We start from the raw sequence: 25,033 nt of genomic DNA on the forward strand, positions 1-25,033 counted from the left end.
GAGACCGATTTTGTAGAACCGGAAAATGTTGCAACACTCACAAATCAACAACTCGGTGAGTTGAAAGAATATTGGTGTTGCCCAAGGTGACAAGCCAAGAGGGGGGGTGAATTGGTTTCTTTTAATTTTAACTATCTTACTTGTGTTAAATGATGAGTTAGTGAACTTAAACAAATCACAATGTAAACAACAAGAAGTATAGTGGTTCGGTGCTCTCCTTAGCACCTACGTCCACTCCCCAAGCGACCCCTTGGGAATTCACTATAATCCCGCGGATTACAGTTGGATTGTTTTTCGGGCTCACAATCCAAAAACCTTTACACTTTGGTTTTCCGGGTTCACCAAAAACCTATGTTGGTTTTACGGGCTCACCAACGAACCTATGTTGGTTTTACGGGCTCACCAACGAACCTTTACAATTGATTTTCCGGGTTCACCAATCAACCTATTCCGTTGGTTTTGCGGGCTAACCAACCAACCTTTACAAGTAGTTTAATAAACAAAGGAAGAAGATTTAAACTCCTAGATGAGCAAATATAACAATATAATCTACAAAGAAGAGTTTAGAGAATAGTTATCGCTTGATATGACTTCTCTCTTCTTTGTCAAGGATGCTTCACTCTTCACGGGTGGATGGAGCTCTTAATGACTCTTTGAATCTGCTCAACCACTTTCTTTTGACTCTTGAATGAAGCACTTGGATGAAGAAGATTAGGGCACTTTGTCTTTCTTGTGTACTCTTTGATATTCTTGCAAAAGGATGTTCTCTCTTATGAATAGTGCCACTTTAAATAGTTTTCTTCATCCATTGGACAAGCCCCAATGGTTAGAATTCAAAAACTAGCCGTTACTCACTGTTGGAAGGACAAAAAGTACTTCTGCAGAACTAGCCGTTATGCTTCTATCAGTGTTTGGGTCGGCTCAACCTGTCCTTGGGTCGACCCAACTTTCACTTGGGTCGACTCAAACTTTCCTTGGGTCGACCCTCTCAGAACCACAGAAACTTGCAATTCAGCCTTCCTTCACTTGGGTCGACCCAACATTTCTTTGGGTCGACTCAAGGTTCAGTTGGGTCGACTCAACTTCTTCTTGGGTCGACCCTCTCAGGGTTTCCAGAGAACCTTTTCTGTCATCTGTTCTGTCTTGCCTTTGGGTCGACCCACTCAGGGTTTGGGTCGACTCAAGCTTGGGTCGACTCAACTTTATCTTGGGTCGACCCTCTCAGTATTTCCAAAGAACCATTTTCTGAGTTGTTGAGAAGCTTGATGTTTGGGTCGATTAATGCTTTCCTTGGGTCGACCCAACTTACTGTTTATCTGTGCCATTTTTGCAGAAGTGGGCCAAATGCTTTCTTGATGTGCCGGGGTCGACTCAATCATCCTTTGGGTCGACTCAATCCACACTTTGCTGCAACTCAAGGTTAGATTCATCCAAGTAAACAATGAAATGCATCTTTAACTTATTATACAAATATACTGAGAGTAACAGACTTATAAATGAAGTATCGAATTAACTTATAACATACTCTCGATTATTGCTTGTTAATCATCAAAATAACACTATCATCCTCAATCTCCCCCTTTTTGATGATTACAAAATATAGAGTATGAGCCTATTGATACTTGTCTTAAAATCAGTTTTAAAAGGGCTCAAGTTGCTGAATTTCAACTTTTCAAATATGAGAGTGAAGTCTCCCCCTATATCATTCAAATGTTTCCAATTTAACTTTTTGAATTGCTCCCCCTTTCATTTATATTTCATTAAAGATGAAACTCCAAAAATTTGAGATGAAGCATGTGTTTCAGGTTATGTATCGAGGTGTGAAAGGTGCGTGCCAAATTCTGAAATTCTATGTGCCAAATTTTGAAATTTAATAGAAATTTTAGATTTGATTGTTCTCATTGTTACAAATTGCTCCCCCTAAAATGTATATGCTTTCCCATTATAATTTTCAATTTGTTTTATAAGTTATTTCTCTTTTCTTACACAACTTATTTCTCTTTCTTTACTTCTCCTCCTTTTTGTTATCATCAAATAGGTGCATGGGAATAGACACAATAAATAACAAACATTCAAACTTCATTGATCAAAATAGGAACATTTTAGTAAAATCATGCCAAAAACAAAAGCAAATACAATGTTCCTCAATCAAAGTTCAAAGTACATGATAAACACAAAATACATATGAGAACTAGATACCTATCCTAGGCTCTAAACAGAAATACTAATATCAGCCTAGGGAGTATCTAATGGCTGGGATCTAGTCCTCATCCTCCTAGTGTACGTGGCGAGAGGAGGTCGAGCCTGATGAGACTAAGTCTGGCATGGAGCACGATGAGCTGGATGACTCTGTGCCGAAATCTCTAACTCAGCAGCCTGTGGCACAGATGGTCCATGAGTCTCTCTCTCTCTCCGTAGAGCTCCCATCTGCTCCCTCAGATCACTGATATCAGCAGACATGATGTCTAATCTGCTCGTCAGCCCATCAGTGATAGTCCTCGCCTGAGCTGACAAAAGCTCTGTCATCCTACTCCAGAACTCATCTGTATCTCCCGCAGGAACAGATGACGATGGTCCAGCCTCTGAAGGTGCAGTAGGATGATCCATATGCTCCTCATCCTCAGGGATAGGGTCTCCAATATCTGGTGCATCACCCTCTGGTGCATCACCCTGAATCCCTGCTCCAGTATGAACCCACTGCCCGTTCACTTTCTCATAGCCCATGCGTATAAGTGATCGTGCAGTGTATGTATCAGTATGAAGTAGCTGCCTAGAGATCTCCCCCTCGACAGATATGTCGTGCTGTCGGAAGATCAAGGTGAGTATCATACCATAAGGCAGAGATACTCTGGAGTTGCAGATCACCTTCCTCATCTGCCTCAGGATCATGGCCGGGAGATTCAGGGGAATACCCTGAATAATATGCTCCATCACTACTAGATCTCGCTCTGTGATGAGATCGAATCTCCCGCTCTTCGGAAATAAAATCCTATTTATGATACTGAGCAATAACCTCATTTCAGCAGAAAGAGAGCTAGCTATTACCTTCTCGGAAAAGTCGAAGTTTTCATTTTCCATTATCAACTGTAGGGCTCTCATCTTATTTTCAGGCTTTTCTGGAGTGGCTCCTTCACATGGAAGATGAAGTAGCTCACTCAAACTCTCCTCGAAAATTCGAACCCTAACTCCTCGAACTTCCGAAATAAGCCCTCCCATTCCAGTTTTGAGGAAGGCATAGAACTTCCGAACTAATCCGGGGTAGATCATCACATCTAGGGAGCAAAGATACTCCCAACCTTGCCTTTGGATCCATTCCCTCAAACGGAACCCTTCTTGATCAAAGAACTCGGAATGGATCCTTCTCCCCGTTGTAACTGGTCTCCCCGCAAATCTTGCAAGTATTACTGAGGGGGAAGGAGGAGGAGGTGGCTCTGCACGTGCCTCACGTTGTGGAGACACTGTAGATGGCTCCGTAGCATGTCTTTCCTCACGTTGGATCCGTGAGACTCTTCCGGATCTCTTGGCTACGGCTTTTTTGGGTCCCATTTCTCCAAGATCTTAAAGTAATCTACTGTTTGGAGATGATTGGAGGAGTTTGGAGAGTGGGGAATAGGGTTTTCAGAAAAGGACAAGGGCAAACAGTGCCCTAAAAGAGCTCTCGGGTCCCCCTTTTAACAGTGGGGTCCCGACGTTGGGTCGACTCAAGAATTTTCTTGGGTCGACTCAACGTTGGGTCGACCCTATTCTGGGTTGGGTCGACCCAAGTTCAGAATTTTTTTTTTATTCCTTTTTGCTTCTAAAAATTTTCTTGCTTCCAATCCTTATAAATTCTTTCTAGGACAATGATACATGAGTAGGGAATCTATAGATGACAAGTTTGACTCATGTTTCATGGGTTTTTAGAAATGGGAGGAATGTATCATGAGACAGCTTGCTCCCTTTTATATCTCTTCAATAAAAAGGATCACATATGCCTAATTCCCTCCTTAGCGTGCAGAATCTATCTTCACTCAAGGATTTTATGAATATGTCGGCTAATTGTTTTTCAGTGCATATATGCTCAATACATATGTTTCCATTTTGCACATGATCCCTAATAAAATTATATCGTATTTCTATGTGTTTGGCTTTAGAATGCTGAACTGGATTTTTAGTAAGATTGACGGCACTAGTATTATCACACTTATTAGGAATATTATCTAGCTTAACTCCATAGTCCTCTAGTTGTTGCTTAAGCCATAGTACTTGAGCACAACAACTACCAGCAGCTATATATTCAGCTTCAGCTGTTGACAGTGCCACTGAATTCTGCTTTTTGCTAAACCATGATACTAAGTTGTTTCCTAAGAATTGACATGTACCACTAGTGCTCTTCCTATCTAATTTGCATCCAGCAAAATCAGCATCTGAGTATGCAAGCAAATCTAGACAGGAGTCTCTTGAGTACCATAATCCTATATTCGTAGTTCCTCTTAAATATCTAAGGATTCTTTTAACAGCACTTAAATGTGACTCCTTAGGATCTGATTGGTATCTAGCACATATTCCTACATTAAATACGATGTCTGGTCTACTAGCAGTAAGGTAGAGCAAGGATCCAATTAGTCCTCTATAAAGCTTAATATCAATACTCTTTCCTTTTTCATCTTTGTCTAGCTTACTAGTAGGATTCATTGGAGTACCTACTCCCTTATGATTTTCATTTCCAAACTTCTTTAGTATTTTCTTTGTATACTTAGTTTGATGAATGAAAATGCCTTCTTTAGTTTGTTTGATTTGTAATCCTAGAAAGAAACTTAGTTCTCCCATCAAACTCATTTCGAATTCTCCATGCATTAAATCAGCAAATTTTTTGCAAAGAGTATCATTTGTGGCACCAAAGATTATGTCATCTACATATATTTGTACACTAATAGATTTTTGTCCTTTCTTTTGAGAAATAGTGTTTTATCTACATTTTCTCTACTAAAGTCATTATTTAGCAGAAATTTGTTTAATCGATCATACCAAGCCCTAGGTGCTTGCTTTAATCCATATAATGCCTTATGTAGTCTAAACACATGATTTGGCAATTCATGATTCTCAAAACCAGGAGGTTGCTCTACATATACTTCTTCCTCAATAAAACCATTTAAGAATGCACTTTTTACATCCATTTGATACAATTTGAAATCCATGAAACATGCAAATGCTAGAAGTAGTCTAATGGCCTCTAATCTAGCTACAGGAGCAAATATTTCATCAAAATCTATTCCTTCTTCTTGACTGTATCCCTTAGCTACAAGTCTAGCTTTATTTCTTATAACTAACCCATTTTCATCTAATTTATTTCTAAAGATCCATTTTGTTCCAATTACTGAATTATGCTTTGGTCTTTCAGTTAATGTCCATACATTACTTCTTTTGAATTGATTTAATTCTTCTTGCATGGCATTTATCCAACTAGTATCTTTTTCAGCTTCTTCATAAGTCTTAGGTTCTAATTGTGAAACAAAAGCAAGATAATCATTTAAATTTCTAAGAGATGATCGAGTTCTTACCCCTTGAGATGGATCACCAATGATTAAGTCTTTAGGGTGTCCATATGCATACCTCCATTCCTTTGGCAAGTTTTAAGATTGTGGTGGCACGCAATCATCTCCCTTATCTTGAATTGGCACGTCATCAATATTCAACTTTTCAAAGTCGATAATTCCTGTATCATCATCAAGAATATTTTCTTTCCTAGCAGACTCACTATCAGACTCATCAAATATGATATTAACTGACTCTTCCACTACAAGAGTTCTTTTATTAAATACTCTGTATGCCCTGCTAGATGTGGAGTATCCTAAGAAGATACCTTCATCTGACTTGGCATCAAATTTACTTAGATCCTCCTTGCCATTGTTTAAGATGAAACATCTACATCCAAATACTCTAAGATATTTAGCAGTTGGTTTCTTATTCTTCCAAAGTTCATAAGGAGTTTTCTTGGTTATTGGTCGTATTAAAACCCGATTTAGAATATGGCAAGCAGTGTTTATAGCTTCAGCCCAAAAGTACTTTGGAAGATTTGACTCACACAACATCGTGCGTGCCATTTCTGCCAATGTCCTGTTTTTCCTTTCAACAACCCCATTTTGTTGAGGCGTTCTAGGTGCTGAGAATTGATGGGAATACCATTTTTATTACAAAATTCTTCAAAGTGTTGATTTTCAAATTCAGTACCATGATCACTTCGAATTGCTACTAAGGTGAGCTTCTTTTCATTTATGATATTACTATATAGTTTCAAGAATTCTGAAAATGCTTCATTCTTATGTGCCAAAAATGAAATCCATGTATATCTTGAGAAATCATCTACAATTACTAGTCCATATTTCTTCCCTCCTAGACTCGCAGTTCTAGTGGGTCCAAATAAATCCATGTGTATGAGTTCAAAAGGCCTAGTTGTTGATACTATATTCTTTGATTTGAAAGATGATTTAGTTTGTTTTCCTAATGAGCATGGTCCACAGATTTTTGTCTTTTTCAAAAATCAGTTTTGGCACATCTTTTATTAATTCCTTCTTGACTAGTTTTGATATTAATTCCATACTAGCATGTCCTAGTCTACGATGCCAAAGCCAACTTGTTTCATTTTTCTTTTCTTCATTAGTAATTAAGCATAATTCATTTTTCTTGCCTAAATCATGAAGATCTACCAAGTAAATATTTCTTTGCCTTTATCCTACAAGTACAATGCTATTATCTTTAGAATTTGTGATTATGCATACTGATGCTTCAAATGTGACTTTAAACCCTTTATCACAAAATTGACTTATGCTAAGCAGGTTATATTTCAAACCCTTAACTAATAAGATATTTTCTATAAAAATGGATGGAGTAATGAAAATTTTACCCTTTCCAATGATATGCTCTTTACCATTGTCTCCATAGGTTACTACTCCACCCTTCTTTGATTCCAAGGTGACAAATTGGTCTACGTCACCGGTCATGTGTCTTGAACAGCCGCTATCTAGATACCATCATTTTTCCACTTTATCAGCTGAAGACACCCCTGCAATCAAGATCAAGAAAGAGCTTTAGGTACCCAAACTATGTTGGGTCCTTTAGGGTTAGTACTTGATGTTCCTTTTGGAACCCAAACTTTCTTGAATTTAATCTTATGATTATTACTTAATTTGTTTTGACTGGACTTTCTATAGTTACATTCATATGCTTTATGTCCTAATTTGTTGCAGCAATGACAAGTAATATTTTCATTTTTAGCTTTTACAAAAATGTTCTTTAAAAATTTTTGTTTTCTATTTGTTTTATATCCTAATCCAGCCTTATCATATACAGCTTTTTGACTATCAAGAATCATATTTAATTTGGTAGAACTAAGTGTAAACTTATCTACTAAGAATTTATATTTTTCAGCATCTTCTTTTAACTTGATATTTTCAGCAATTAGATTCTTGGTTTCATTTGTAAGTTTCCTACTTAATGTTTCATAGTTATGAGATAGTTTTAACTTATCTTTGATAAGAGATTGATTTTCTTCTTTTAGAACTTTATTTTTATTGATAAGTTTCTTATGTTCTTCCATGAGTTCTAAGAATGCATTATGTAATTCATCAACAGTAAAATCACATTAAAGTTCAGAATCTACCTCATCGTCATTGGCCATATGACACATTTGGGCCATCTCTTGATGATCTTCTTCTTCCGAACCTGACTCCTCACTTTCACTCCATTCAGCCATGAAGTTCTTCTTTTTCAGTTTTCTTGCCATCCATTTCAAATTTGGGCAATCTATCTTATAATGCCCGGGTTTGTTACACTCATAGCAAATAGGAGTTTCTTTTTCCTTTTCTTTGTCCTTACCCTTTTCTTTGCTTGAGCTACCTTTGAGGAAGGGTTTCTTTTTATAAAATCTGTTCTTACCTCTCATAAATTTTCTGAATTTTCTTCCAAGCATAGCCATCCCTTCTTCATCAAATTCATCATCATCATCTGAATCTTCCGATTCAGTTTGTTGTTTAGTGGTGGTAGTCTTTAGGGCAATGGGCTTTCTTCTCTTGACCTCATCTTCCGAATTTTGCCTCATTGTCAACTCATGGGTCATGAGTGATCCTAGAAGTTCCTCTAATTGCAGTGTGTTGAGGTCCTTAGCTTCCTGAATTGCGGTTATCTTGGCCTCCCAAATTCTTGGTAGAGACCTGAGAATTTTTCGCACCAATTCAGAGTTAGTGTAAGACTTTCCTAAACTCTTAAGCCCATTTATAATTTCAGTAAAACGAGTAAACATATCAGTTATGGACTCAGTAGATTCCATTTTAAACAATTTATACTTGTGTACTAATATGTTTATTTTTGACTCCTTAACTTGATTGATCCCTTCATGAGTGACCTCAAGTTTGTCCCAAATTTTTTTAGCAGAGATGCAAGTAGATATTCTATTAAATTCACTTATATCTAATGAGCAATAAAGTACATTTATAGCTTTTGCATTTAACTGTGCCAATCTTCTATCACTTTCATTCCAATCCATTTCTGGTTTGGGTATGATAGTGCCCTCTATATTAAGTGTGGGTGTGTGAGGCCCTCTAGTAATGATGTACCATAATTCATAATCTAAAGCTTGAATGAATATCCTCATCCTAGCTTTCCAATATGTGTAGTTTGTGCCATTAAATAGAGGTGGTCTATTTGTGGATTGTCCCTCACTCATAGAACATCCCACTTGGGTTGTCATGATCTTTAACTCTTGATTGTGAGATCAATGAGTACTATTGGAGCACCTTGCTCTGATACCACTTGTTGCCCAAGGTGACAAGCCAAGAGGGGGGGGGTGAATTGGTTTCTTTTAATTTTAACTATCTTACTTGTGTTAAATGATGAGTTAGTGAACTTAAACAAATCACAATGCAAACAACAAGAAGTATAGTGGTTCGGTGCTCTCCTTAGCACCTACGTCCACTCCCCAAGCGACCCCTTGGAAATTTACTATAATCCCGCGGATTACAGTTGGATTATTTTTCGGACTCACAATCCAAAAACCTTTACACTTTGGTTTTCCGGGTTTACCAAAAACCTATGTTGGTTTTACGGGCTCACCAACGAACCTATGTTGGTTTTACGGGCTCACCAACGAACCTTTACAATTGGTTTTCCGGGTTCACCAATCAACCTATTCCGTTGGTTTTGCGGGCTAACCAACCAACCTTTACAAGTAGTTTAATAAACAAAGGAAGAAGATTTAAACTCCTAGATGAGCAAATATAACAATATAATCTACAAAGAAGAGTTTAGAGAATAGTTATTGCTTGATATGACTTCTCTCTTCTTTGTCAAGGATGCTTCACTCTTCACGGGTGGATGGAGCTCTTAATGACTCTTTGAATCTGCTCAACCACTTTCTTTTGACTCTTGAATGAAGCACTTGGATGAAGAAGATTAGGGCACTTTGTCTTTCTTGTGTACTCTTTGATATTCTTGCAAAAGGATGTTCTCTCTTATGAATAGTGCCACTTTAAATAGTTTTCTTCATCCATTGGACAAGCCCCAATGGTTAGAATTCAAAAACTAGCCGTTACTCACTGTTGGAAGGACAAAAAGTACTTCTACAGAACTAGCCGTTATGCTTCTGCCCGTGTTTGGGTCGGCTCAACCTGTCCTTGGGTCGACCCAACTTTCACTTGGGTCGACTCAAACTTTCCTTGGGTCGACCCTCTCAGAACCACAGAAACTTGCAATTCAGCCTCCTTCACTTGGGTCGACCCAACATTTCTTTAGGTCGACTCAAAGTTCAGTTGGGTCGACTCAACTTCTTCTTGGGTCGACCCTCTCAGAGTTTCCAGAGAACCTTTTCTGTCATCTGTTCTGTCTTGCCTTTGGGTCGACCCACTCAGAGTTTGGGTCGACTCAAGCTTGGGTCGACTCAACTTTATCTTGGGTCGACCCTCTCAGTATTTCCAGAGAACCATTTTCTGAGTTGAGAAGCTTGATGTTTGGGTCGACTCATGCTTTCCTTGGGTCGACCCAACTTACTGTTCATCTGTGCCATTTTTGCAGAAGTGTGCCAAATGCTTTCTTGATGTGCCGGGGTCGACTCAATCATCCTTTGGGTCGACTCAATCCACACTTTGCTGCAACTCAAGGTTAGATTCATCCAAGTAAACAATGAAATGCATCTTTAACTTATTATACAAATATACTGAGAGTAACAGACTTATAAATGAAGTATCGAATTAACTTATAACATACTCTCGATTATTGCTTGTTAATCATCAAAATAACACTATCATCCTCAATTGGAAGAAAGATAAGAAAGCTATATTTTTTATCTATCAAGCGGTAGATGCTCCCATATTTGAGAGGATCTGCGAATCAACTTCAGCCAAGCAAGCATGGGACACACTCTATGCCTCTTACAAAGGAAAGGACAAAGTCAAGATGGTGAGAGTTCAAACTCTAAGGAGTGAGTTTGACTCACTCAAGATGAAGGACTCGGAATCCATTGAAGATTACTTCAACTGAGTCATCTCTATTTCTAATCAATTAAGAGTAAATGGAGACAAGATTCAAGATCAAAAGATTGTTGCAAAAATCCTTAGAAGTTTGATACGAAAGTTTGAGTCTATTGTTGTTGCAATTGAAGAATCGAAAGATTTGTCAACACTTTCAGTAGAAAGCTTGTTGGGTTCTTTACAATCTCATGAGTTGCGTATGAAGCAATATGATTCTTCTCCTATTGAATAAGCATTCAAGACTCAAATTACTTTGAGAAGAGGAAGAGGAAGAGGCACCTACCATGGAAGAGGTAGAGGCTACGGAGGAAGAGGCAATGAAGGAAGACAACAAGATGATGACAAAAAGGAAAATGAGTCTTCTTCTTTGAGAAGAGGAAGAGGACGAAGTTCCTTGGCCCATGTTCTGTGTTATCATTGTTCTAAATATGGTCATACAATTAAATTTTGTGGAAAAGACTTGCGGAGGAGAAGAAAGAGTCCAATTTCATGCACGCTAATGATGAAACTAAAGAGGAAGAGTTTATTTTTCTTGCTTGTAATGTGTAGGAAGTTTCTTATGATGAAGTCTGGTACTTAGACAGCAGTTGTAGCAATCATATGACCGGAAACAAGAAGGTGTTTGTAACACTTGATGAATCTATCCAAAGAGAGGTCAGAACTGGTGATGATAAAAGACTTGCTGTCAAAGGATGCATGATATACTTGTGCAAACCAAGAAGGGGATGAAGCGCCTCTCCAAAGTTTTCTATGTTCCTGGACTCAAGCACAATCTCTTGAGTGTCGGACAACTCCTCATTGGAGGATATCACCTAAATCTCAAGGAAGACACATGTGAAATCAAGGACAAGCAAGGAGTTCTCATTGCAATGGTGAAGATGACAACAAGTAAGATATTTTTCTTAAAGTTTTATGCCCAAGTTGATTATTGTTTCAGCACCACCATCAAGGACAAGTTATAGCTTTGGCACTTTAGATTTGGTCGTTTGAGTTTCAAGACCTTGTCTTTTATGAGCAAGAAGAATCTTGTTGAAGGATTGCCAAACGTTGATCTCCAAAAGCAAGTTTGTGAAGGATGCGTACTTGGCAAGCATCATCGTAATTCTTTTCTGGCGGGGAAGTCTTGGAGAGCATCTAGTCCTCTTGAGTTGATTCATTCAGATCTTTGTGGGCCAATGCAAACAACTTCTGTTGGAGGTAATCGATATTTTCTTACATTCATTGATGATTTTTCTAGAAAGACATGGATTTAGAAGTCTTCGTCATTTTCAAGAGTTTCAAATCTTTAGTTGAAAGGCAAAGTGATTACAAAATAAAGATGTTGCGAACTGATCGTGGTGGTGAATACATGGATGGTGAATTCAATACTTTTCTGAAGAATTGTGGGATTCGACATCAAATGACTGTACGACATACTCCTCAACAAAATGGCGTTGCGGAAAGAAAAAACTGGACAATTATGGAGTTAGCAAGAAGCATGTTGAAGGCCAAAAGGTTGCCTAATACTTTTTGGGCTGAAGCGGTGGCATGTGCGGTCTATCTATTGAATCGATCTTCATCAAATAGTATACAAGGTGGAACTCCTGAAGGAATTTGGAGTGGTCGCAAGCCTAGTGTTGATCACTTGAGAATTTTTGGGTGTGTTGCTTATGCACATATTCCGGACTTGACAAAGAAGAAGTTAGATGAGAAATCAGAAAAGTGCATCTTCATCGGCTATGCAGAAAATTCTAAAGCCTGCAAGCTCTATAATCCCATCACAAAGAAGCTTATTGTGAGTAGGGATGTGAAGTTCAATGAAGAAAAGTTTTGGATCTTCAATCAAGAAGGAGAGAAAGGCAAATCTGTCCAAGTTGATATGGAAGAAGAAAGCATTGAGCAAGAATATGAAGAAGTGCACACTCCACCTCAATCTCCAGTTTCATCTTCATCTTCTTCTGCATCTTCATCAAGTTCTAGTGCCCCTCCTAGAAGGACAAGAAGCATACAAGGTATTTATGAAGCTACTAGAAATATCCTTGATGATGAAGATATTATAGATTTTGCATTATTCACAGATGCAGATCCAATTAGCTTTGAAGAAGCTAATAAAAAAGAAAAGTGGCAGTATGCTATGGACCAAGAGATGGATGCAATTCGAAAAAACAAAACATGAAAGCTTGTTGAACTTCCTAATGACAAGAAGGCAATTGATGTGAAGTGGGTTTACAAAACCAAGTTGAACTCACAAGGAGAAATTGACAAGCACAAAGCTCGTTTGGTGGTGAAGGGCTACAAGCAAAAGTATGGCATTGATTTCCAAGAAGTGTTTGCACCGGTTGCTAGGCTTGAAACCATTCGAATGGTGCTAGTACTTTCAGCTCAACAGAAATGAAAAATTTTTCAGATGCATGTGAAATCAGCATTTTTAAATGACTATCTTGAAGAAGAAAGTATATGTAAACCAACCACTCGGATATGTGAAGAAGGGAGAAGAAAAAAAGGTGTGCAAATTAAGGAAGGCACTTTATAGTTTGAAACAAGCTCGTAGAGCTTGGTACAGCCGAATTGATGAATATTTTATGAAGAAAGGATTTAAGAAGTGTCCATTTGAGCATACTCTCTACACCAAAGAAGGCAAGCAATGTGAGATTTTGATTGTTTGTCTTTATGTTGATGATTTAATCTTTACCAGCAATAATTCATGTATGTGTGAAGAGTTCAAAGAAGCTATGAATCATGAGTTCGAGATAACTGATATGGGTCTCCTACATTGCTTTCTTGGCATTGAGGTTAAGCAAAGTGAAAGAGAAATTTTCATTTCTCAAAAGAAGTATGCAAGAGACTTATTGAAGATATTTAGAATGGAGGATGTCACTCCATTGAACACACCTATGGAAGTAGGCTTAAAGCTAAGCAAATTTGATAGTGAGAAAAGTGTTGATGCAACACTTTATAGAAGACTTGTTGGTAGTCTTATGTACTTGACAACTACAAGGCCAGACATTGTGTATTCAGTGAGCATGCTTAGTAGGTTCATGGAAGCACCAACAAGAAATCATTGGAGAGCTGGAAAAAGAGTTCTAAGGTATGTAAGTGGAACTATTGACGAAGACATTCACTATGCAAGTGTTGAAAATACAAGGTTGATTGGCTATTGTGATAGCAATTGGGGAGGAAGTGTTGATGATAGCAAGAGCACTTCCAGATATATTTTTAACATTGGTTCAGGAGCTATTTCATAGACTTCAAAGAAACAATCAGTGGTGACACTTTATACAGCTGAAGCAGAGTACATCTCTTTATCTTTTGCATCTTGTCAAGCACTTTGGCTAAAATGGATTTTAGAGGAGCTCAAGCATTCACAACAAGAAGGTATTACATTATTTTGTGACAACAAATCAACTATTTCTCTCACCAAAAATCCAGTTTTTCATGGCTGGAGTAAGCATATAAGAATCAAGTATCATTTTATTCGTGACTTAGTGAAGGATGGTGACGTGAATGTGAAGTTTTGCAAGATACAAGAACAAATTGCTGATATCCTTACAAAAGCTTTGAAAGTGGACATATACAAGCATTTGAAGAAGAAATTGGGTATGACGGTTGTCTAGCTTAAGGGGGGCTGTTAGAAATTGTAAGCTAGACATATGTTTTGTCTCTTTGACTTATAGCTTTTGTTTTTTTGGTTTCCAAGGTTAGTTAATGTTGTCTCTTTGGTTTTTGTGGTTCATGAATTTTCTGATTCATGAACTTCGTTGGTTGGAAAGAATTTATGTTTTGTCTCTTTGGTTTCTGTGGTTCATGAATTTTCTGTTTCATGAACTTCGTTTCTTGGGAAGAATTTATTATTACTTTGAATATGTTCTAGGAACTTGGTTCTTGTCTCTTAGAAAGTGTAAATTCGTACGGAAATTTGCCTATAAATTTTCTAGCTTTGTAACTTCAGAAAATACACTTGAATCAATGAAATTTGAGTCCATTTTCAAGTAGTAACATCCTAACCTCATTTCTCCATTATTCTTCATCAAGAATACACCTTTCTTGAAAAGTTTTTGAGTTGTTTATCTTCTACGAAGGATCCATTACCCTTTGTTGTGATCAGAGACGGAGAACAGAGATCAACTTATCATCACTGTATCCTCCAAATGGCTCTTTGTTACTACTTAAATTGCATTCATTGAAGAATTGCAAAACAGACAGCAATCTGACATTATTCTTCCAATGACGCTCCCCTCCTCAACCGCAAATCTCCGACTCTGCCGGTTCCACAGGTGCAAAGCAAAGCTCTCTCTATGAATCGATTTGTGCTTTGCCCCCACCCACTTCAAATGGCTCCCATCTCTGGGTCCCCGAAACAGGCCCCTTATCCTGCTCCAATCCACCGGATAGAATGCCGCTGGTGGTAATACTCTAAATTCAAAACCAGGCCTCCCTGCCACCCTCGCAACCACCCTCGAAACAAGGTAAGGGCCATTGTGACCCCACTTGCTCCCATCGAAGGTCCTCGTGAACTCCTCGATGAACTCATAAACGAGCGGATGCTTCTCATCAAATACCATCACAGCATTGTTCAACCGGCTCCAGTTCCCGGTGTCGGCATCGGCAGACTGTGCTCCGATGGCATTTCTCAGACCACCGAAGCTTCTCACAACTATGACATCAGTGTCAATGTAGACTCCTCCATACTTGTACAAGATTGCAAGCCGGAGCAAGTTGGAGAGATTCTGGCCAAGGGAGACTTCTCCGGGATCGATTTCCCCTCTCAAGAGCCGATTGAACCAAGGCTCGGCAGGCGTGTTCCTGAAGAGGTAGCCAAAGTCTGGGGACACGGCGACCACCCGAAAGGCCCTCTCGGAGAAGCGTCTCAACAACTTCTCGCCTCTCGCCGAGTCCATAGTGTTGGAAACAATGAGCAAGCAGGCATCTTGATGGGATTTGAACAAGCTCTCAACTGCAAACAACTCCCTGGGGCCGAAAGCTACGGAGGAGGAGATCCAAGTCATGAAGAAACGATGCTTACAAGGAGAATTCGGGGAATTGGAGCGATAGCCACGAAAGAACTCGGCAACTCTTGCAGAGAACAGACTTGACCGAGCACTGGGCCGAAGCAACCTGAGAAAAAGCTTACTCCTTTTCGACCACTTCGGCTTCCTGGAAGGTAGAGAGAAGTTGGACTGGGTCGGAGGATGATGCCCATCGCTGGAATCCGGCAAAAAGTGGGAACCTTGGAGGGATTTGGACTTGGGGAGTCCAGTTTCTTCCCTCGGGGTGGGCAAAGAAAAGATCTTTGGGATCAGGTTCCGCGAAGGAGTGGAAGGAGGGCTTTTTTCAGGCAAAAGGTGAGACCTTTGATCAGTTTCGGGCTTGGGGATTGAAATTTCTTCACTCAGGGCGTGCAAAGAAGCGATCTTTGGTGTCGGGTCGAGCGGAGGCGTGGAAGGAGGGCCGCCCTCATGCAAAAGGTGAGCACTGTGGAGGGATCTGGGCGTGAGGATTGGCGTTTCTTCGCTCAAAACAAGCAACGAAGATGTCATTGGGATGGGGTCACCCAGAGGAGTGAAAGGAGGGTCGTTGGAGAGGCAGAGGAGACCGAGGCCGAGGCCATTGCAGGCGAGGAGGAAGAGGAGGAGGGAGAGGGCGACGAGGGAAGTGCGGAGTAGGAGGAGAAGGAAGGAAAACGGCCGCCTTGGCGTCGGCATTGGACTATTGGAGAGAATAAGACCAGCCACGGCCAAAGCCAGGGGGTGTGTCCTGTATTTGGCTGGGGAAAAACAACTTCCTTTGAGAGAAAGGAGAGACGGGGGAGATTCAAAGGATTGTTAGTGGCGGAAAAGAAGGAAACAATTTGTTTGGAGGAAAATCTTTCGGAAAAATGGAAGGAAAAAATGTGCGTGAGAGAGAGAGAGACAGTTTGAGAGTACGGCTGCACGGCTTTGTCTCTCGGCTCGGCTGGAGCATGGCTTCGAAGTTTGGAATTATTAGGCAGGGATTTGTTTATTTTAATGTAGTCTGAAAGCTGATTGGTTGGACCACGTTCATTGTTAAGGACGGATTCTCTCCAGCAGAATCGATTGGGTTGTAAGTAAATGCTTCCAGGACAGCGCAATTTGTACAAAATTCTCACCACTTGTGTGCGTGATAGAGTTTATCGAGTTAAAAATTAATATCATTTTATAGGAGATTCTCTTTCCATTTTAAAGTAACCATCCTATTGATTAGGGGGGGGGGGGTGCATGGCATGTTAGTTTATTAATATATTCGGTTGGGTGCATGGCATGTTCCAATACATCAATACATCAATAGAGATTCTCATTATGCTTTAAGCCACTTGGATAGGGCATGGATGATTAAGATTATATTTACAACATGTTCCTTGTATTCCTTGTATTTATACTAAGTTCTACTAATGGATATCCTTTTTATTTTCAAATAATATTAATATCATTCAGATATCAAACAATTCTTATTCATCAAACTCTCTATGCTTCCTACAACACTTGTATTTCTTTATATAACTCACATAAGATCTTCATTTTCTAATATTCACAATATCAAATCTCACTAAACTAAATCTTTAAGTTTTCAAATGCTATAATGCTCTAAAAGGAATTATGGTTATACAGTGGTGGCTAGTGATTTTCTTTGTGAGGGTGTCATGTCTAGGGGTGCAAATGGGTCGGATCGGGTCGGGTCCTAGGTGACCCCGATCCGATCCGGTTTTTTGTTCGGGTCCCAATTTTGGACCCGGACCCGACCCGGTTGAAGATCGGGTTGGGTCGGGTCGGGTCCGAGTCGGGTTCGGGTCGGGTCCGGGTCTGATTCGGGTCGGGTCTGGGTCTGATCGGGTCCAATTTTTTTGTGCTTTTGGGAAAAAATTTGGGCAAATCTAATTTGGTCATATCATAATTATGAGGTGCTGGGTGACCCATGACTTGAAAGACTTTGCAATTGAGCTACAGTCAGAACAGATGACCCATGACTTACTAACTAAGTCGGTCTACAAGCCAAATTTCATATCACACTATTTTTTATCTATATGACTGGTTGGACGGAACTCGGTGTCTCCCAGCTCCCCTCTCACGAGGACAAAAAAAAATCCCAGACCTTCTTCCAAAATCCAATTCCATTACAGAAAACTGGCACATGACCCATATTCAGGTGCAGTGTTCCCTCACTTTCTCCCTTCAAAAGTTAAAAGAAACAAAAACCAAAAAACAGAAGGGAAAAAAAAAAAAAAAAAAAAAAGCCAGCTACCGAGACACCAGAGGTCTCAACAGTGTAATAGATCGAGAGAGAATCCTGACGGGCCGACGTTCCTTTGGATTCTGTGAACCTATGCTTGTTGCTAACTTGCTATCCTCCCACACTGACCAACAGTACCACAACCCACGCCAAAAAAAAAAAAAAAAAAAAGACTTTCTTTTGCTTTTTCCCCCTCTCTCTCTTCGGGTCCATTCGGGTCGGGTCGAGTCCGTTTGGTAAACCCAGACCCGACCCAGAAAATGATTCGGGTTCAATTTTAGGACCCGACCCGGACCGGCGGGTCCTAAAATTCGGGTCGGGTCGGGTCTACGCGGGTCGGGTCGGGTCGGGTCACGGGTCGACCCCACCTATTTGCAGCCAACTAGACTCTGGGATAACAAGGCATAAAAATAACAAGGCATACATTGTCATAAAAATAAGTTAAAAAAATATTGTGTAAGAAAGTGCCAATGGAAACGAAATGCATGTATCCTTAATGAATAACAAGGCAAACACATTCATGAATGACCCTGGGATATTCATTATTATTTCCGTACTTATATAACAAGGTTACAAATACTCCGTTTCTTTGTTGAATACACCCCTTCACTGCTAGAGGGAAAGGGCAAGAAAAATATAAAGTTCATGCTATAAAAATGATTGAGTTGATCTTCCTCATGAGACTTACCATATAATATATCTCATTGCATCATATATGTAAGAATACAATTATTTGCTAAATATTAAATTTGTTTTGTAACAAACCAAAGATGCTTTTAGCTACCAAAGAAAATTTTTCTCGTATGAATCCGACCAAGGATGTGATGTACACTCCAACAATGAAAGGCGGCCACACCCAACATGGATTTCTCGGTATTTCTCATATATGTAACAACTTAATTAATTTAAAAAAAGATTGACAATTTTAATAATTATGAATATTTGAGATATGAGCACAAAACCCTTGTAATACTTCTTTTTTTTGGATAATGGAGGAAGCAAAAAGCTTTCACCTATTTATTAAGGATCAGAATAGATACAATAACAATAGTAAAAGGATAAGAAGAGGGTGAAAGAAGAGAAGGATGAAAAGAATACAGTCCGGGGGTCGAGGTTTTCCATCTTGATTAACGGTATGCCTTCCTCCTTCTTTAGGTCTACTATAGGGCTTAGACAGGAATATCCATTATCTCCATATTTATTCATCATCTGCTCAGATATCCTATCTCGGGCTCTGCGGGGTGCTTGTGCTAACCGGAAGCTGGAGGCGTTTGTTCCCGTCCCAGGGTCTCGGTCTATATCACATTTATTGTTCGCAGACGATTGTCTCCTCCTGGCCAGGGCACGGGCAGCGGATGCACGAGTCCTTAGGAGAGTATTAGCCGAGTACTGTGCAGTGTCGGGGCAGAAGGTAAACCTTCAGAAGTCAACCATCTCTTTTCAGCCCTAGCATTGAGCATAGGGTTAGGCAGAAGATTCAAGGGATACTGGAGATGCCGGTACAGGATGGGACCTGGAGCTATCTAGGAGTACCCATTATGGGTAGAAGGTTACGGGTGGCCGAGTACTCCAATCTGGTGCAGAGGATTTAGAGCAGATTGGAGGGCATCTTCACTCTTTATGATGGGTAGATTGATGTTGATTAGACCAGTGCTAGCTTTCATGCATGTCCACTTCATGGCAAACATAGTGGTTCCGAAAACAGTGCTGATGAGAATCGAGCGGCTACTTTGGAGCTTCCTGTGGGGGTCGTATGGAGGGAGTCACGGAATGCACTTAGTGGCATGGGAGAGTGTCTGCCTACCAGTGAGGGAGGGTGGCCTCGATGTGTTTTCTCTTCTGGAGAGGTGCGAGGCGTTGATTGCCCGACATGCAGCTCGATTCACGTTGGAGCTGCAGAGGTTCTAGAGTCAGACCATGACTGGCAAATATGGCCGGACGGGCACTGTAGGGGCAATTCGCAATGGGCGTCGTTGCTCATTTATGTAGCGAAAGATTACAAGATACCTCCTCACAATTGTGGAGAATACTAGATGGTTGATAGGCGATGGCCGGAGTATCGATGTGGTTGGCGATCCATGGGTGGATGCCCTATCTTTGAGACTCTGGCCGACTATGGTTGACATTGAGGCAGTGGAGGACTGTAGGTTTGCGACCTCTTTGTCCCTGGCAGGGCTGCTTGGGATGAGGCTAGGTTGGGTCATATGTTTGGGACTCACCTAGCTGAGAGGGTCCAGTCCCTTTTGATTCCGGGGTATGCAGGTCCAGATACACGGGTGTGGAGCACGTCATGTAGGACCGGTGTTAGGGTGAGGGATCTCTCTCGAGTGCTCCGGCCGGAGCATGAGCCAGATCCGGAGTGTGCCTGGGTCTAGCGCCTAGGCCTCCATCCGAGGGTCGCACTGTTCTTATGGAAGGTCGTCTGGGATCGGCTTCCGACAAGAGCAGTACTCAGCGGACGGAGATTGAGGCTGCCCCCTGACTGCGGAGCTTGCAGAGCCGATGAGTCGGTGGACCATGCACTGTTTTAGTGTACATGGGCGAGGGCGGCGGGGCTGCTGTGGAAGGATTGGTCTCAGGAGGACCAATTCTTACGGACCATCCATTGGTGGTCACGCAACCCATTGACATGCTAGGAGACAGTTAGAGCAACCTGTACAGCATACCAGATATGGCAGGCGGCAGAGATTAGTCATGTTTCCTCCTTAGAAGGAATTTTGACAGCTTGAGATATCTAGGGTTCCCATTCTGCTTCGACAACTTCTTGTATGGTGTTTTTCACCTGGGAGCTCCCACCCCCAAGCTTCCTCAAAGTCAATTTTGATAGGTCGGTGCTGGATAGAGGCGCAAAGGGTGGAGCGGGTTTCGTCATTAGGGACCCAAAGTCTAGGGTCGTGGCAGTGGGAGGCTGTCAGTTACTTAACTGCACGATTCCTAATGCGGAGCTAAGAGCTGCCTGGGCAGTTCTTCGACATGCTCAGCGTGTGCTCTCAGCTAGTTCAGTCATCTTGGAGGGTGATTCGGCTACGGTCATCAACTGGATCCAAGAAGGTCCGAGGGTTCCTGTTGCTAACCATCCCTTGATTCGCAATATCTGGATGATGATGAGAGATGGAGAGGTTGTCCATGCGAAGCATGTATTTAGAGAAGCCAACGAGGCTGCGGATTGAATGGACACCTGCATGGTTAACCATGCCAGTAGCACCCTGTGGGAGGGGGATGGGGAGCTGCCTCGGGAGCTCCGTGATATTTTGTTTTTCGATTTTATTGGGTGCATCCATACACACACGTGTTGTATGAATCACCCGGTCTAGAAAAAAAAAGAATTTATAGAGAAGAAATAAACTTAGTTAAACAAAAGTGTGCCCCAAAGATTGCGACTTGCTCCAAAGATGAACGTGCTTATCCTCATCTTTCTTGGAACAAATATATATGCTCCCAGCTGTGGTAAGAGTTGAATTTTTTTTGAAGTACCGCATGTATGGAACAGCTCCTCAAAAGAAACAATCTAGCATTTCCCTCCCTCCAAACTTTCCAACAAACTGCTGAATATAATTGATCTCCTGTTCCAACACAAACCAACCGCCTGAAGGGTCGGTCCACATTCGCCGACGCTTTTAAGCATCGGCTATCTCACTGATGAACGACGCTCAAAAGTGTCCGCATAGATCGACGACGCTTTCCTGACGCGTCGGCCTAAACCGAGCCCACGCCCACCTGCCCGACGTCTTACCCACGCTTTGGGGGCGTTGGCTGAAAATCTGACGACGCTTAAAAGCGTCGGTAAAGACCAAACAAAGCGCCGGGAGATATCCTTTCTTTTGTAGTGAGCTTGTCTGGAGATCACGAAGATGTGCAGGCCAGTCAATGAACTATAATTGGAGCTTGATAGTGGACCATATGCTTTTTATGAAGGGGCATCAAATAAACAAATGATTGATAGACTCCATCTTGTAACCACATAATATAACTCACATCCCATTGCTTTTTATCTAAGACTTCTCCTGTATACAATATATTATTTCAAAGAAAACCAAAGGACATTCCCCTTCTCAGGCATGACTGTCTTCCAAATAATTATGTAATAGAAACTGATGGAAAAAATATTAAGCACCTCAACTTCAGATCGGCCGACTTCCTTGATTTTGGTATAAACTGAGGTAAATAACTTCGGCCCAACTAAAGAGCCGATCAGCCGAAGAGCCAATCGGCACGTGCCGATAAAGACTAGTAGTTCCGGCAATCTGCAGTTGTGGTAACTCTGCATTCGGCATGTTGTCAATGTCGTACACTACCCAAACAGAATGATGCCCACGTCGTAGCCATATTGGCAGCCGTTACCTATCCATTGACACATGTCACTTCAAGTCAGGTAACGATAAAACAGACTGCCCTATATAAAGGGGCATCCTAGGGGATCTTAAATATGAGATGAAAACACCATTTACAAAGAATTCAACTATGTTGAAATCCCACTCTTCTATACGGTTGCTTCTGCATTTTTAAGCATTGGAGGGTTCTCTGTTGGAAACTCTGACAAGCAAGTTTCTTGCATGCCATCTCTAAAGAAGATCAGCTTTTCCACACCTCGGCCAGCCAGTTTAGCTCGGTTCCGCAAATCTCAGAGACATTCGAGTTGCACTCCGACCTTAGTTCGGAATTCAGCAGCAACAGGAACATCTTAGACCACCAAAATTGCTGAAGCTGTAGAAAGAGTCCACAGAAAACGTACCTTTTTGGGTGTGCTTTCATACCGGCATGTCAGCAATCCGAGAGGGTCTTACTGGTGCGAGGATGCCACGAAGAGAGTCCAAATGGCATGTCTCTTGGTGAGTCAAAGGGCCTCTCAATCCAATGTGCCAAGAGAGAGATCTACAGCTCCATGGTGAAGACACAGATGCGTTCGGCTTCAGAGCTCTTAGTATAAAGGTCCTCAAATAGACAGGCATGGTGGCACCGAACCAGTCCATGCATCCTCTCCAAAACGAATGCTCTCCCCGTTTCCAATATTGAAGGTGACACAACTCCAAAATGTCTTGGCTTGCATACAAGTATCCTTCCAAACTGGGGAAAGACCTGTGAGGCTTTTCCTTATTCCCATTCCAAATTTTCTTCTTGAATAATAGGCATAGTTAATCTGTTTTCACCAAGAGTTATCTAATCCATTCAAATGCTTCTAATAAGCCTATTTAGCAAGAAGAGCTTGATTCATCGTATCGATCGATGTTCTTGATATCCAAACTACCTTGCTCCTTCGACTGGTACAGCATATCCCAGTTCACCAAATAATGAAACCCACTGACACTTTCTTGCAATGCAGTTTTCTTTGGTTTGCTTTTAAAAAGGTATCATTGTTGGGCATCTCAACGTACATGTATCTCTTACAAATTTAGATGCATGACAATTGTTGTAAGCGGCAAGCTGTATCTATCCAGCGCATATAAGCTAGAATTGATTTGAATTTTGCAATGGTGCTCCTTCAAATCAGTGTAACATAATTTTTTCCTCTTAATGTTGACCACTTTTATGAATTAAAAGGCTAAGGTCCTACAGATAATAGCTAGTTTCAACTTCAAGTTTGAATAGCAAGTATGGTTCATAGCTATAAGTGGAAGGTTGTTTTATTAATTTGAGAGTAACTTCAACAAAATGACTGCGACTGTTGGCAAACTCAATTTGCAACTATTAAGGTTGATTGGCATATGGGGGAGAGCAGTGCAAGCAAGTTGAGGTTTAGAGCAGGTTGCTGAGCATGGTGGAAGAACAAACCAATATATTATCAATATTGGTGAGCATCATCTAGAGCTTGAAGGGTACATAAAAGTATCTACTTCTTTAGGCCACGTTTTATATCTTGACTCAGTTGGTTGTACTCACATCAAATTAAGGTGAGTGACCGTTTTACCAAAAAAAAAAAAGGGTATGTAAAAGAGAGGAACGCAGGTGGAGAAATTATTTAGAGGATTGATCTATGGAGTTAGGTGGCTAACCTAGTCTAATCTAATATTGGATGACACATTCAATTTAGTTCAAAAAATTGAAAGAAAAAAAAAACCTTTTGATGGCCAATTGCTTAGCAATTTTCTACAAATCCATATATTTATAGACGACAAAAACATATAGCGGCAAAACCCTTTTTTCCTTTTACTTGAGTGGGTCTACATGCTTGGACAAAATGTTATAATTTATTTTATTATTCATGCAAGGAATTTCACCTTTATACATGTAAGGATTTATTACAACTTTTTATAATTTATTTTGGGAAATATCATTGTATTCACGCTAACTTGAATTTTAGGGGAATTTTGTTATTAAAATATTAGGTCATTCACTGTCTAATATGATGATTACCTTGTATCCCAATTTCTTAAGAAATAAAACTTCATAAAGTTATAATTTGATCGTAAGAAAAATAATAACATATTAGCATGTATCACTAGATGAATTTAGGCCATCACAAATAACTTTTAAAGCATGCTCTAGGTCTACTATCTTCTTCTTTGGAGAACTAAAATAGAGAAAAGTCTGGTTGAATCAAGGTGAGGGTGACATTCAATCTCATCATAGTAATCAAAACCCTGCAACTCTACCAATTCAACTAGCTAGCTAGCAACTCCTATTTTTCGTACTATATACAGATTAACAAAATGGGCTTAAAGACAATGCTAAGGAGCAATGACTGATTCATATTAGCGCATGCAGAGATGCAAGTAGCTGAAAGATATTTACATTACCATAGACCGCGAAAAGAAAAAAAAAATATCACATATGTAGTTCAAGAAAGAAAATAATTAAGATTTATCAAATTTATTAAGATCATGAACTTAGGGAAGGCGGGTACCATCACCCAAACCCCAGTGACTTGTATCAATTGAATTTGTTGGCACCCTAAGTAAAAGTTTTGTTGTATACAATCATTTCTATTTGTTTAATGAAGGAAATTATCCACTCTTGTTTTTTTTTTTTTTTTTAATTTTTGGGTGGAAGGCAGAAAACCTACAACTATTCTTCTTTTTAATAGAAACCTAATCTTTGGAGGAGAAAAAACAAAAAGGGAATGGCAGTTCTAGATCACCGACAGTCGTTGGGAAATCAATGTCCCACCTACCTCTGAAATATCAAATTCTAGCTTACATTACGTTAAGGATTCCTGGGGGAGGTTTCCTTCGTTCATTTGCATAAAAATTCTTGCATTATACGAGTGTTTAGTTAAAGTTTTGGGCAGAAACAAGCAAGACATGCAACTCATTTGTCCTCAACCTACATCGCAGCCACCAATGACAACTCTGCCAACTCGCAGATTCTACTGG

General features: G+C 40.4%; 1 protein-coding gene across 1 annotated transcript; it reads right to left on the reverse strand.

The window, feature by feature from the left end:
• Window positions 1-14,504: 14,504 nt before the first annotated feature.
• On the reverse strand, window positions 14,505-16,314 carry LOC103701621 (uncharacterized protein At4g19900-like). Its single transcript, XM_008783760.5, has one exon. It carries the CDS (start codon window positions 16,178-16,180, stop codon window positions 14,645-14,647), a length of 1,536 nt encoding a protein of 511 aa, XP_008781982.3. The 5' UTR covers window positions 16,181-16,314; the 3' UTR covers window positions 14,505-14,644.
• Window positions 16,315-25,033: the final 8,719 nt, after the last annotated feature.

This window comes from Phoenix dactylifera, chromosome 6, assembly GCF_051530095.1.
Source record: "Phoenix dactylifera cultivar Ajwa chromosome 6, Ajwa_hap1_PhDact_Kaust_v1.1, whole genome shotgun sequence".
NCBI lineage: Eukaryota > Viridiplantae > Streptophyta > Magnoliopsida > Arecales > Arecaceae > Phoenix > Phoenix dactylifera.

What these genes read in the sequence shown, in the direction of transcription:
- LOC103701621 (XM_008783760.5), bottom strand. Translation starts at nt 16,180, where the DNA reads ATGCCGACGCCAAGGCGGCCGTTTTCCTTCCTTCTCCTCCTACTCCGC.